General features: G+C 40.6%; 2 protein-coding genes across 2 annotated transcripts; one reads left to right on the top strand and one right to left on the bottom strand.

Annotated features, from left to right (window-relative positions):
• Positions 1-1,813: 1,813 nt before the first annotated feature.
• LOC134812805 (solute carrier family 22 member 15-like) lies at positions 1,814-2,591 on the top strand. The gene has a single exon (XM_063820375.1). The coding sequence runs from the start codon at positions 1,814-1,816 to the stop codon at positions 2,531-2,533; it is 720 nt and encodes a 239-aa protein (XP_063676445.1). The 3' UTR covers positions 2,534-2,591.
• A 6,896-nt stretch (positions 2,592-9,487) lies between these two features.
• Positions 9,488-11,752, bottom strand: LOC134813626 (zinc finger protein 771-like). The gene is made up of 5 exons (XM_063821505.1): positions 11,429-11,752; positions 11,288-11,379; positions 10,897-11,106; positions 10,539-10,726; positions 9,488-10,411 (listed from the first exon to the last, which is right to left on the bottom strand). Exons 2-5 carry the CDS (start codon positions 11,359-11,361, stop codon positions 9,612-9,614), a joined length of 1,272 nt encoding a protein of 423 aa, XP_063677575.1. The 5' UTR covers positions 11,362-11,379; positions 11,429-11,752; the 3' UTR covers positions 9,488-9,611.
• Positions 11,753-14,754: the final 3,002 nt, after the last annotated feature.

The raw sequence follows: 14,754 nt of genomic DNA on the forward strand, positions 1-14,754 counted from the left end.
ACTGCTGGATACTTGAATTTGCACCTAGCCACCTCCGGTGCAACATCAACACCATTACCATCTTTGCTTGGAATTTAGGCTTTTTCCTCATGGTTGGCTTGGCTTACTTCATCACAACATGGCAGTATATATTCCTAGCCGCTGCTGTTATCAACTTCGTGTGTATCATTTCTCTTTTTATCTACCCAATATCCCCACGATTTGCACTGGTCCAGGGACGTGATGAAGATGCTAAGGAGATCCTGCAATCATACTCACGAATATGGTCAAGTTCGGAGACAACCTGTACATTTTTTACTTTTTTAGAAGTGTGTGGTGGAGCCAGCTCAACACAGACTGAAACTCCCTGATTATATGGCTGACAAGACATTTTTCAGGACTTTCTCTGAGTAAAAAAATAAAATTAAAAGGTTGAACGGTTGAGCAGATACAGGTGGTATTAAACAAACCCTTAAAAGGTGGAGATTTAAGGTGGAGACTGGCTCTGGTTGAAGAAACTTTTGATTAAGGTGGAAAAGGTTATTGGTAACACAAACTACATCAAATTTGCAATCTGATGGTTTTATCAATATTTTATTTAAGTGCTCAACCTAGGTGGAGAAATTAAATGCACTTTTCAAAGCTGCTCAACCGGGGGCGGAGAAAGGTTTAGAGAGTTCTAGGTTAGCTAGAAAGTTGCGTCTCGGCCTTTTCTACTTCCCGTTAAATTTTGTTTTTTCCATTGACGCTCAACAGGGTGGAGATCTTTCATTAAGAAACAGTAAAAAGCCTGTCAAAACATGCCTAAATTCATTAGTTTTATCACTAATTCTAATCTGCTCTGTCAACTGCTACTGTAGGGGATCATAAAACTGTTACCCCTTCTGTCTTAAAGCAAAGTGTTCTAGCAAATGAAAAAACTATCAAAGTTGTGAAAAGGTGCTCAACAAGGTGGAGAAATTGTTGATTAAACATCAAAACATTAAAAAATGCATTAAATCTGGCCCCACCGGGTTGAGTTGAGCTTAGGCAGTTGATTTCTGGAAGAAATAACATTTGGTGACCCTTTAGCATGTATACAACTCATCAAACTAGCCATCAACCACTCAACCGCGGTGGAGAACCTTGACTTCTGAGGTCAAATTTACGCCCAAATTTGCCAAATTTGAGTCTCCACCTATGTTGAGTGTACGTTTTAGCAAGGATGCCTTGTAATATGAGTTGGTAGATGATTTAGAATCATTGGTATTGCAAATGGACTGCCACAGTCACTCTACAGCTCCTAAACTACAGAATAGCAGATTTTGAACTGCATGTTATGCTGTCTCCACCTCGGTTGAGCCGATTCTGAGGATCCTATTCTATGAAATATGATTGGTATAACCCATAATATTAAATATTAGGACTTTGGAGCAATTAAAAAGCATGAGAGGGTTAGTTCTAGTCACTTATATTAGCTCATGTAGTCAGTGAGCTGCTCCACCTGTGTTGAGCAGACAAACCTACTCAACCGGCACTTTTTGAGTACCCACCTGTCTTACGTAACTTTAAATTGTGAAATTTGGAGTAAATATTTTTTTCATAAGTGATTTACAGCTCCTTTATGTTTGTAATTTTCAGGTGGCCACTGTCTCCACCAAGGTTGAGTTATTTAAATTTTGAACCCAGATATAATTATAGAAAGGTTAGGAGTATAATATCTGAAGAGCCTGTACCCCTTGGACTGTCAGAGGAATTATAATTAATTTTACCGTTGATGGCAGTGAAATGAGTGTAATTAGTGACTGATTTTATGTACAGGTTGTCTCCGAACTTGACCATATGCGGTAACGAGATGTCGATGGAGTCTGTGGATTTGGTGTACAAGGACAGAGTGCAGAACTTTTGGGAGCAAATCAAAGATTTCAAGACTCACCCCGCTATGCTGAAGAGAACATTGCTGGGCTGTATTTGTTGGTTCATGTGCGGAGCACTATTTTACGGGTTTTCCTTTGGGTGGAGCAAAATTGGCTCCAATATTTACACGGCGTACTGTTTTGCGGCTATTGGGAACACCATCGCGTTTGCTGTACTGACACCAACGTGCAATCTGATTGGTAGAAGGAAATCAGGCCTTGTTTTCTTCGGGATCGTAGTTCTCGCAAATCTGTTGGCGATGCCAGATGTCAATGTTTCTGCTAAATGGACCCTGAACTACGTTGCCAGTCTGATCGGCAGTATTTCAGTCCTCGCTGCCTTTATCTTGATGTATCTCTTCACCAGCGAGCTAGCCCCCACCTCACATCGCGGCATGATAATGTCCCTCAGCTCCAGTTGTGCCCGGTTAGGTAGTTTCGCTGGGCCTTATATTAGTTTACTTTACAAGGTAACGGATAGGAGAGTGACTGCTGGGGTATTTGGTGGAATGGCCCTTATCGGCGTGGCTGTGGTCTTCTTCCTGCCGGACACTACTGGGGTGAGGATACCGGAGGTGCCGGGTGATCTGACATCTGGGACGGAGTACCAGAAGGTCGAGAACGGGACACAAGTTCCAAACCATGACGAGGAAGCTTGAGAGAGCTGAACAGATCGCTAGTGATATAACACGTGATATAACGCGTGATGTAACAAGTGATATAATAGACTTCTTGTCGATAATAGATTTGAATCGTGATATTTTATTAAATTTTCCACTTTCGTTGACTTTTACACTGAACGGGACCTATTACTCCATATAATACTCGTTACTTTTTTAAATTTTGATCTGAACAATTGTAAAAATACAATGTTGATATCAATTATACGTGTGATAAACGCAGTTTTTATAAACACTATATTAAACTACAAAAGTTAAAGACATTTAACATTAAGTCAAAAATCATGCCGGCCGTTTTTTGTGTCGACCAACAATTTGAAATTGAGATAAATGACCGATTATAATATTATGTGATAACAACATTATTACACATAATACTTTTACAATACCATTAAGACTTAAGACGGTGTTTTATCATATATAATATAACTTATATGATCAAAAAATGCTGACTAGCTCAATGCCCAAGCGGCACTTAGTCTGAGAACCCCATCACCAATCTGAAAACTGAGAGTCTCATCACTAGCACTTTGGACCACACTAGCTCCTAGTCGTGAAAACTGAGAGCCTCATCACTAGCACTCTGGACCACACTAGCTCCTAGTCGTGAAAACTGAGAGCCTCATCACTAGCACTTTGGACCACACTAGCTCCTAGTCGTGAAAACTGAGAGCCTCATCACTAGCACTTTGGTCTACACTAGCTCCAAGTCGTGAAAACTGAGAGACTAATCACTAGCACCTTGGACCACACTAGCTCCTAGTCGTGAAAACTGAGAGCCTCATCACTAGCACTTTGGACCATACTAGCTCCTAGTCGTGAAAACTGAGAGCCTCATCACCAGCACTTTGGACCACACTAGCTCCAAGTCGTGAAAACTGAGAGCCTCATCACCAGCACTTTGGACCACACTAGCTCCAAGTCGTGAAAACTGAGAGACTAATCACTAGCACTTTGGACCACACTAGCTCCTAGTCGTGAAAACTAAGAGCCTCATCACTAGCACTTTGGACCACACTAGCCCAATCTACACTGATGTTCACTCTTCTGATCCATTCTGTAATCCGCTCAAACAACTCGTCTGAGACGTAGGGGTGTCCGTAAGAGCTGGAGTGGTAGGTGAAAGGGGCGTGTCTGTAACTCGTATCTATCTTGTATATCTGTGAAGGGTGAGATGTCAATACTTAATACAAAATTATAATAAGATGACTGAAAGTTGGAAGAGGAATCAAGGTTGATCTGTGAGTAACGTTCATCAAGAACATGTTTCCACCCTGATTTTAACAATGTCCCCAGGTCCTCTTACCCTCTCTTGCAGTGAAGCTAGTCCGTATGCAGTGAGTCTAGTCGGCAGTGCCTCACTGTCCAGTCTGACAGAGCGGCGCGAGTGAAGGGGAGTTTGGAGGTCTCCTGCAGTTGCAGCTGGTATGTGCGGTAACGAGTGGGTCACCTGAAACTACACTCATTCAGAAACTGCCCGTGGGATATGTCTTTAGGAGGAAGACTTGAGTTTGTACGACAGGCTATAAGACACAAACTACTTGAGGTAAAATGTAATAAACTTCATAATTTAACTTTATGGATAGTAACTACTACACTACTACACTACTACACTACTACACTACTACACTACTACACTACTACACTACTACACTACTACACTACTACACTACTACACTACTACACTACTACACTACTACACTACTACACTAATACACTACTACACTACTACACTACTACACTACTACACTACTACACTACTACACTACTACACTACTACACTACTACACTACTACACTACTACACTACTACACTACTACACTACTACACTACTACACTACTACACTACTACACTACTACACTACTACACTACTACACTACTACACTACTACACTACTACACTACTACACTACTACACTACTACACTACTACACTACTACACTACTACACTACTACACTACTACACTACTACACTACTACACTACTACACTACTACACTACTACACTACTACACTACTACACTACTACACTACTACACTACTACACTACTACACTACTACACTACTACACTACTACACTACTACACTACTACACTACTACACTACTACACTACTACACTACTACACTACTACACTACTACACTACTACACTACTACACTACTACACTACTACACTACTACACTACTACACTACTACACTACTACACTACTACACTACTACACTACTACACTACTACACTACTACACTACTACACTACTACACTACTACACTACTACACTACTACACTACTACACTACTACACTACTACACTACTACACTACTACACTACTACACTACTACACTACTACACTACTACACTACTACACTACTACACTACTACACTACTACACTACTACACTACTACACTACTACACTACTACACTACTACACTACTACACTACTACACTACTACACTACTACACTACTACACTACTACACTACTACACTACTACACTACTACACTACTACACTACTACACTACTACACTACTACACTACTACACTACTACACTACTACTATCAACTCGACATAAGACACGAAGTTAAGGTTACCTTGTACTGCTTTTGCTTGAATTTAACTGAGTTAAAGGATGGCTTCTTAGTTGAGATTCCGGTCTTGCCATTGTAATCGGTCGTATTTTTCCCCTGAAAATTAAAGTGAAATTGAAGGCAATGGAAAACTCGAACCCATATGGCAGCCTTTTAGTTTTATATAACTTTCTCTAAGTCTCAGTTTAAGCTTATGTTCTGCAATAACATTGTGAACCACACAATTGCATTTGCTTACGAAATTATGCAACATATAAATGAAATATGATGTTAGTATTAAATTATGGTAAACAATAGGTCTGTGATTTAATAGAGTGTCTACTTTCTGGATTGTAAGATTTGAATAAAATCATTGAATACTTTAGAAAAGTGCGTTATGCTTGATAAATCAAGCAATCTAATGAGTGAACCATCTGTCAGTGTCAACAAAGTAGAGGTTTGGACGGAAAACAGCGGGAAGAAAAAAATGTTAAACATCTTAAAAGATGAATGGTTTTTGACAGCGGTATGTTTAGTAATTAGTTATAAGATGAATTTGAATAAGCTATGATTTGAGCAGTGTGTTTGGTAGTAAGATGAGCGAGGTACCTGTGAAGCTAGGATTTGAGCAGCGTGTTTGGTAGTAAGATGAGCGAGGTACCTGTGAAGCTAGGATTTGAGCAGTGTGTTTGGTAGTAAGATGAGCGAGATACCTGTGAAGCTAGGATTTGAGCAGTTTGTTAGGTAGTAAGATGAGCAAGGTACCTGTGAAGCTAGGATTAGAGCAGTGTGTTTGGTAGTAAGATGAGCGAGGTACCTATGAAGCTAGGATTTGAGCAGCGTGTTTGGTAGTAAGATGAGCAAGGTACCTGTGAAGCTAGGATTTGAGCAGCGTGTTTGGTAGTAAGATGAGCAAGGTACCTGTGAAGCTAGGATTTGAGCAGTGTGTTTGGTGGTAAGATGAGCGAGGTACCTGTGAAGCTAGGATTTGAGCAATGTGTTTGGTAGTAAGATTAGCGAGGTACCTGTGAAGCTAGGATTTGAGCAGTGTGTTTGGTAGTAAGATGAGCAAGGTACCAGTGAAGCTAGGATTTGAGCAGTGTGTTTGGTGGTAAGATGAGCGAGATACCTGTGAAGCTAGAATTTGAGCAGTATGTTTGGTAGTAAGATGAGCAAGGTACCTGTGAAGCTAGGATTTGAGCAGTGTGTTTGGTAGTAAGATGAGCGATGTACCTGTGAAGCTAGGATTTGAGCAGTGTGTTTGGTGGTAAGATGAGCGAGGTACCTGTGAAGCTAGGATTTGAGCAATGTGTTTGGTAGTAAGATGAGCGAGGTACCTGTGAAGCTAGGATTTGAGCAGTTTGTTTGGTAGTAAGATGAGCAAGGTACCAGTGAAGCTAGAATTTGAGCAGTGTGTTTGGTAGTAAGATGAGCAAGGTACCAGTGAAGCTAGAATTTGAGCAGTGTGTTTGGTAGTAAGATGAGCGAGATACCTGTGAAGCTAGAATTTGAGCAGTATGTTTGGTAGTAAGATGAGCAAGGTACCTGTGAAGCTAGGATTTGAGCAGTGTGTTTGGTAGTAAGATGAGCGATGTACCTGTGAAGCTAGGATTTGAGCAGTGTGTTTGGTGGTAAGATGAGCGAGGTACCTGTGAAGCTAGGATTTGAGCAATGTGTTTGGTAGTAAGATGAGCGAGGTACCTGTGAAGCTAGGATTTGAGCAGTTTGTTTGGTAGTAAGATGAGCGAGATACCTGTGAAGCTAGGATTTGAGCAGTGTGTTAGGTAGTAAGATGAGCAAGGTACCTGTGAAGCTAGGATTTGAGCAGTGTGTTTGGTAGTAAGATGAGCAAGGTACCTGTGAAGCTAGGATTTGAGCAGTGTGTTTGGTGGTAAGATGAGCGAGGTACCTGTGAAGCTAGGATTTGAGCAGTGTGTTTGGTAGTAAGATGAGCAAGGTACCTGTGAAGCTAGGATTTGAGCAGTGTGTTTGGTAGTAAGATGAGCGAGGTACCTGTGAAGCTAGGATTTGAGCAGTGTGTTTGGTGGTAAGATGAGCGAGGTACCTGTGAAGCTAGGATTTGAGCAGTGTGTTTGGTAGTAAGATGAGCGAGGTACCTGTGAAGCTAGGATTTGAGCAGTATGTTTGGTGGTAAGATGAGCGAGGTACCTGTAAAGCTAGGATTTGAGCAGTGTGTTTGGTAGTAAGATGAGCAAGGTACCTGTGAAGCTAGGATTTGAGCAGTGTGTTTGGTAGTAAGATGAGCGAGGTACCTGTGAAGCTAGGATTTGAGCGGTGTGTTTGGTGGTAAGATGAGCAAGATATTTCTTCAGCTCAATTGTTCTCAGTTGAACGGATCGTTCCTGATCTGTTCTGATCTGGGAACTGATCTTCTTCAGAGTGAACTTCTTCTTTATTCCCACTTTGGACAGGTCAAACCTCTCTCCTCCCTTTTTACCTGCCTGATAAATGTTATCAAATGTTAACTATTACGTTACACTATAAGTATAAGTGTAACCATGATAACTGTGGAAGCTATTAAAGCTATTACAGTATTACATTTACTATGGGCATATTTCAGATTGCTGGTGTTGACAACGATCATTATACATAATGTTGTATAATACATTCCTCTAACAATCAAATTCGTCTTAAATAAAACAGCAGTTAGCAAAGTCACCTTTTTAGTAACCTTTTGATTTGGGACTACATCTCGTTGTTTTTGTTCTGTGTTTGTTTTGGGAGACGGATCACGTGTGCTAGTCACGTGATCACGTGTGCTAGTCACGTGATCTAGCGCTACAGTTAAGCTCTGATATTTCTCCTTCATCGGTCTGTTAATAGTTTATGCTCCGTTCCGTTCAGATACACATTTTAAGATGAGAGCTTGCATGCCTTTTGATTTGCCCTTGTGCCTTGTGCCTCGGCTGCCGGCCAGAAAATATGTTAAAATGTTTGAAATAATAATATTCAAAATCGAATTCAAGGCAGATCCGCAGATTAAAAATCGAACCAATAAATATCTTCTTAAACTCTCAATGAAAATACAAAACAAGCAGTCACAAAATTAGCACTGAGATAATCCGAACGTTCCCGTATCAAAGCAACTAAAACGAAAAAAGCACTCAAATGCTATTGAAAACTGTCGGTGGCCGCACATTCTTACAAATCAGAAGCTCTAGAAGTTCAGAAGTAGCCCGGAGCTAGAATACAATGTCCGTTAACTGCTAGCAAGCACACTGCCACTGCTTTTAAAGGTGTCCTCAATCTAACCACTACACTCCACTGATTAGCGGGCAGTTTTTGAATATAACGTTTTCGATAAGTAGCAGCTCTGTCACGTGACCCAGGGATTGGTTGCGGTTCTAGTCTGAGTAGACGTACAAGCTAGCGGTCTTGTAGTTGTAGTGTGTGGGGAGAAGCTAGCGGGCTTTGCTGTGGCGGGTCTTTGTGCGGTGTGTGTGTGCGGACTGTTTTGATTGAAAACTTATCTGAGTCGGAAATAAAAATTAACAAATAGTGATAAAATATTTGCAATAATATTAATACTAATAGGAAATTAGAGAAATACCAAAATTTAAAACCAAAACTTTACTTCTAGTTCTAGTTCTAGTTAGTGCTGAGTTATACATTTCATCTCGACAAGTCTATTTTCTTATAAATGTTTTTAACTTTAAGTTTAACTGATTTAATTTTAAACGTTAGACTTCCGGACTTTCGCTTCACCACAGCTCCGATCTTAGATTGGGCGGACACATGGAGGTTGACGCCGCTTCGTGATTTAAAAATAAAGGTAAATAATAATATTATTACAAAAATCAAAACGTGTTCTAGATGTGGATACTGGCGGGGAGGTGATAATTGTTTGTTTACCATTTACAATTTAGGTCGAGTACATGTTCAGCAGGCTGAGGAGGTGATAATTGTTTGTTTACATTTTCGGGTGAGTACATGTTCAGCAGGCTGAAGAGACGCTTGTAACGTCTTCTTGTTACCCCCCTTTGAGGGCCCCGAATTATTTTCTGAACGAAAGCTCAAAAATAACCGAGAAATCGACCTTCTTATTAACTTATTTTGAGGACCGTTTATAGCCTAAAATTGCACGAAAAATCGATTTAGCTAGGTTTCAGAACCTATAAACACTTCCTTATCCCTCAAAATTGATGTTCCATAGTTTAGAATGCGAGCAACAAGCAACATATATTTTGATCCTTCGGTTCTACAGCTCTTGACCTAGGGCTGAAACCGAAAGATCGAGGCAATCCTCACCTTAACTGATCGAACTTGAGCGAAGAGCAGAGTACGACAAAACACAGCAGGTAAGTAACTCATTTTGGTGACTGTTCCAGGTGTTCCTCAACAGTGTTACAATTGATACAACTGGGCAGTTCGGCAAATTTAAAAAGGAGTCGGCAATCGGCATCTACACTTTCCTTATTCAGCAAATGTATTCGAATAAAGTTTGAGACAAACAATATTATATTATAATGTTATTTATATTTACAGCTACTTTCATGTCTGTTTTTTGCACTACTTACATTAAATTTCATACCACAGTGAGTACAGGAGTAGGGTTTTGCTCCTGTGTGAACTCTCATATGCACTGTGAGATTACTGTTTCTAGTAAACTGCTTACCACACACACCACACTTGTGTGCTCTCTCTCCGGTGTGTATCACAGTATGTCTTTTTAGGTTGTCTGCTCGCAGAAACCGTCTCCCACAATACCTACACTTGAACTTGAACTCATCATCGCCGTGTGTCAGCTTGTGTTTCTTAAGACCATCAGGTTTTTTGAAAGACATAGGACACACATCACATCTGTATTGTTGTAGTGCATGCTCTAAACTGATATGATCATATAGTTCCTGTTCAGAGGATTTCTTAACACCACACTCATGATACTGACAATTGTGTGTCTTGTTTGTGTGGTTACGGTAGATGTGAGTAGTGAGGGTATTTTTCTGAACAGTGGTATAGTCACAATGTGTACACCTGTACTGCTTATCCCCCGTGTGTGTTAAAATATGTTGGGTGAGGTGGTGCTGATGATCAGTCCTATATTGACAGTAAGGACAGGTGAGTCTCGCTACTTTATCGTGTACTGTTCTAATGTGTTTTGTTAGACTATTCCTCCAACCAAACATGTTCCCGCACGTGTCACACTTGTGTACTTTCTCTTTCCCCTTTCTTGATACTTCTCGAGTCGTCCCACATTTGTGTGTCTCCAGCTCTAGCTGCGTCTTAAACAGCTTCAGACAACCGGTTGCAGTGCAATGATGTTGTTGACCTGTACTTAATTAAAGTTAGGAACTATCTAATGAAATTGCACAGCCTCGTGCATGAAGGTATAAATTTGTGTTAACTGACCATTTACGACTCCTTTTTCCTTAAATGTTACTAGAGATTGTTCTCACCATGTTCTAGATCGTGGTGTACACCGCTACAAGAAGGTAAGTTGTCATCAGATTCAGGTTTTCTGACACAGTCTTTGGTTTGTGGTATGTTACTTTTGTTAGTACTTCCTCTGGTGTTGTCACCATCATCATCTAGAACGATAATCCTATCCCTGTCTTTGAGAACCGTCTTCACCTTTTTGTTATACCTGCGAGATGAAGAATTGGTATGTTAGCAATCTTAAAAGTACAGTTAGCACCACGCGATCAACTACAATTGCGAAACATATGCTGCAAACTATCGGTTAAGTGAAGCCATTACAGTATGTTTAAAGAAAACTTTTAATACGAACTAGGATAACACAGTATCAAAACTCACTCGTCATGCGTCATGTTATGATAGTTATCATACAACTCAAGTGCTCGATCAAGACAAGTATCTGTTTGATCCTTGTTTATTCTACCAAACTTAAACCGTTCCTCATCATCGTCAGTTACAACATTACTCTTGTCTGATATAAGTTCATTGTAGAGATCAGGGGGCAGCTCAATTCTCTCGATCTCCTCATCTGAGGACTCTCCGTTCTCCCTGAAAAGTAGCTTACCCATTGAACATATCATAACAGATTGCTAAGTTTAAAATTTAAATAGAATTTGGACTCTGACAAATATTTATGCAAATAAGGAACACAAGTTAAAGCTCCAAAACGCGATTGTGGTCAAGTTTTAAGTTATCCAGTAAGATTATATAAGTAGACAGTGTTACTAACATGTCCTCCACGAATTTCTCCCAGCCACCAGGATAAGTCTCACAAGTAATTTTATAGTACTCCTCATCCGGCATAAGAGAGTCTATGTTAGCCTCACATATTTCATGTGTAAACTCAGGGTTTTCTGCGATCAATTTACACATATCTACAGGACCTTCTCCGAGATGAGAAGTTAAATTCTTGTTGACAAATAGATCTTTCAATGCTGGTACAGACTCAGGTTCTGAGTGTAGGAAAATCTCTAGATCCTCTACTTCAGGAGCATCAGCTTCTTCGTTAACAGAGTACTGGTTAACTTTTCGTTCGTCTGTACATTCTGCAAAATCCGATTCACCATTTACATTCTTGTTCCTCGTTTCAGGAGCACTGTCCGTATCACTGTCAGAGGGGTATCTGGGATCAGCCTTAACAAATTCCTCCAGTTTTATCGATCCATCTTCATACCGATTCAGCAACATCTCATCTGAATTGTGAGCTTATGGTTAAGATACCAGAATAAGATTTTTAAAACCTTGATTTGATGGACACACTTGCACACTTTACCACTCACCGACTTCCAGAGAATATTCTTATTGGCTGCGTCAGACAGTACACTGCTACACATAAACACAAACACATAAACACAAACACATTTATTGGGATTATTAGTATAGTTTAGAGGAGGAGGACTGAGGAGGAAGAGGAGGAGGAGGACTGAGGAGGAAGGGAAGGAGGAGGGGGAGGAGGAGGATGAGGGGGACTGAGGAGGAGGGGAAGGAGGAGAGGGAGGGGGAGAAGGAGCAGGAGGTGGAGGAGGAGGAGGAAAAAACGACACGAATGTGTACGGTACTAGCTAAAATATCTGCCAGTTTCATTCAGTACAAGTAGATTTTAAATAGAAATTTTAATGGCGTACAGCAAAGCTCTAACCCATGAACCGAAATAAAATGTAGCTGGTTAACGAACTAAAGAGGGGTCCATTGAACTCAAACCATAGCAACAGCGCACCCATTACCCGTTATACTTCCGTGTTATCTCATCTAAAATAAACACCCCACACACAAAATAAATGCAATTGCCTTTGAGGGCAAGTGCAACATTTAAAGTTACACAAACTCTTATTACAATTCTAAGACTGATTCCAAGTTTACATATTATTTAAAACGCCAATAACTAATTGCACCACACAAATTGATATTCTGAGTTATTTGTCTAACCTGTTGAAAATGAACTGCACCATGTTGAACTGGTACTTCAATTATGTGTAAAACCATACTCGTGCTTGTGTACACCGCAATTGCCTGCTCCTGTAACATACATTTCTTGTCAGAGAATTCGTGTCCTAGTTTTTGTTGTCAAACACTTACCGTCCAAGTTAAGCTAGGGGGCACTCATGGGTATATTCCTTTGGTTCCAGTTGGGGTAAACTTAAAGCAAAGTTCATCATTTGGAATTCCACTGAGTTGATAATCGCCACCACATAGTACAGCAAACTGAATATTACTAATCTCCGCAGTTCAACCGAGACATACTATAACTAAAAAATTATGTTAATATTCTGTTCCTGACTGGACGATAAGCACCACAGTCAGTTGGGGGACAGACCAACACACTATCAAGATTGTTTGACTATCGTAAACAACCCCAACAGTTTGCATTGTACATGGGCAGTGGGCACGGTTACATTATAACGATCACGGATCACACAATTTCTAGTTCTGCATGATGTAATTATGGCGTGTGTACCTCGGTGCAGATAGGAGCACCTTGAAATTGCCAAGCTGTGGTAGAGATAACAATGTCAACACAGTGTAAAATACAGATAAGGAAAGTAAACATACGATAATATACCTCTGCTCACAGTCACACTTCCTGTTCGTGATTGGACGGATCAGCGTCACGCGACAGAACACTTCTATTACAATTGGTCGGGAACACGGAGTGCAAGGCCATGCCCATTGCCCGTACGTTCAAAATAAATATAAATATAATTGAGTTGATAGTACGATTGTTCTATCATGGTGTTGGTTACCTACCTTTGTTGTGTTTCTTTTGACTTAGCTATCGTGCTCTGCTCTGAAAATTGTGATAGAACCTGTTCGAGTTGTTAACGAGACAATCTCCTTGTCAGTGGCGTAGCCGTAACGTTGCCTGTTGGCGCCCCCCCCCCCCCCCCCCGCCGAAAAAGCACCCCCCTCCCCTATTGGTGCCCCTCCCTAAAATTGAACAAATTAGGTGATTTTAGAGGATACGCCGGTAAAATTTCTAAAAAAGTGAGTGTCTAGAGCAAAACGCGCAGTTTTGCTAGTAGTAGTACTTAAGTTAAGTTTTCGAAATTGTCCCACATTCAGCAACGATTTGGCGCCCCCCTTAGAAGGCGCCCCCCCTCCCCCCCCCCCCCGCTATGCGGGGTCAGTGGGGCCCTTCGTTACGCCACTGCTCCTTGTTCTTTCGTTGCAGAATCAACATGTTCTTTGTTTGAGACACACAACAATTTTGAGGAATAAGGAAGCGTTATTGGGCTGTAAAACCATCTCAAATCGATTTCTTGTGCAACGTTGTACAACTACAGGTGAGGAATAGTCACCAAAATGAGTTGCTTACCTGCTGTGTTTTGTCGTACTCTGCTCTTTGCTCAAGTTCGATCAGTTAAGGTAAGGATTGCCTTGATCTTTCGGTTTCAGTCCTAGGTCAAGAGCTGTATAACCGAAGGATCAAAATATATGTTGCTTGTTGCTCGCATTCTAAACTATAAAACATCAATTTTGAGGGATAAGGAAGTGTTTATAGGTTCTGAATCCTAGCTGAATCGATTTTTCGTGCAATTTTAGGCTAGAAACGGTCCTCAAAATAAGTTAATAAGAAGGTCGATTTCTCGGTTATTTTTGAGCTTTCGTTCAGAAAATAATTCGGGGCCCTCAAAGGGGGGTAACAAGAAGGCGTTACAAGCGTCTCTTCAGCCTGCTGAACATGTACTCGACCGAAAATGTAAACAAACAATTATCACCTCCTCAGCCTGCTGAACATGTACTCGACCTAAAATGTAAACAAACAATTATCACCTCCCCGCCAGTATCCACATCTATATAACTATAAGATCAACTTCCTCACTGCGACAATAAGAGAGCTTAATGGACACTCTGTTCTACATGAGTATAATCCAGAGATTTCTGTATTATAATACTCAGCTATGAATATTATGATGATGGGACAAAATTTGCAGTGTTCCCGTTCATTGCGACAAGGTTCTCTTTTCCTTATCCTGATAAGGGCCCGATCCGGATATTACATACTCTATGCTACAGACCTCTGCTATCAAATGAAAATCCTGCTCGATTATTAACATTGCAGTCCTGCTGTTAAAGTGTAACTACTAGTTCTATTGTAAAACAAGCACATCTGCTCATGTTATCTGCTTGTTTAAAGCAATCCTGGCTGTAATTCTATCAGATAAATTAGTCATGGTTTAACAAATTGTACACAGAATG

The sequence above is a fragment of the Bolinopsis microptera genome, chromosome 3, assembly GCF_026151205.1.
Source record: "Bolinopsis microptera isolate Bmic1 chromosome 3, MBARI_Bmic_1.0, whole genome shotgun sequence".
NCBI classification, from domain to species: domain Eukaryota; kingdom Metazoa; phylum Ctenophora; class Tentaculata; order Lobata; family Bolinopsidae; genus Bolinopsis; species Bolinopsis microptera.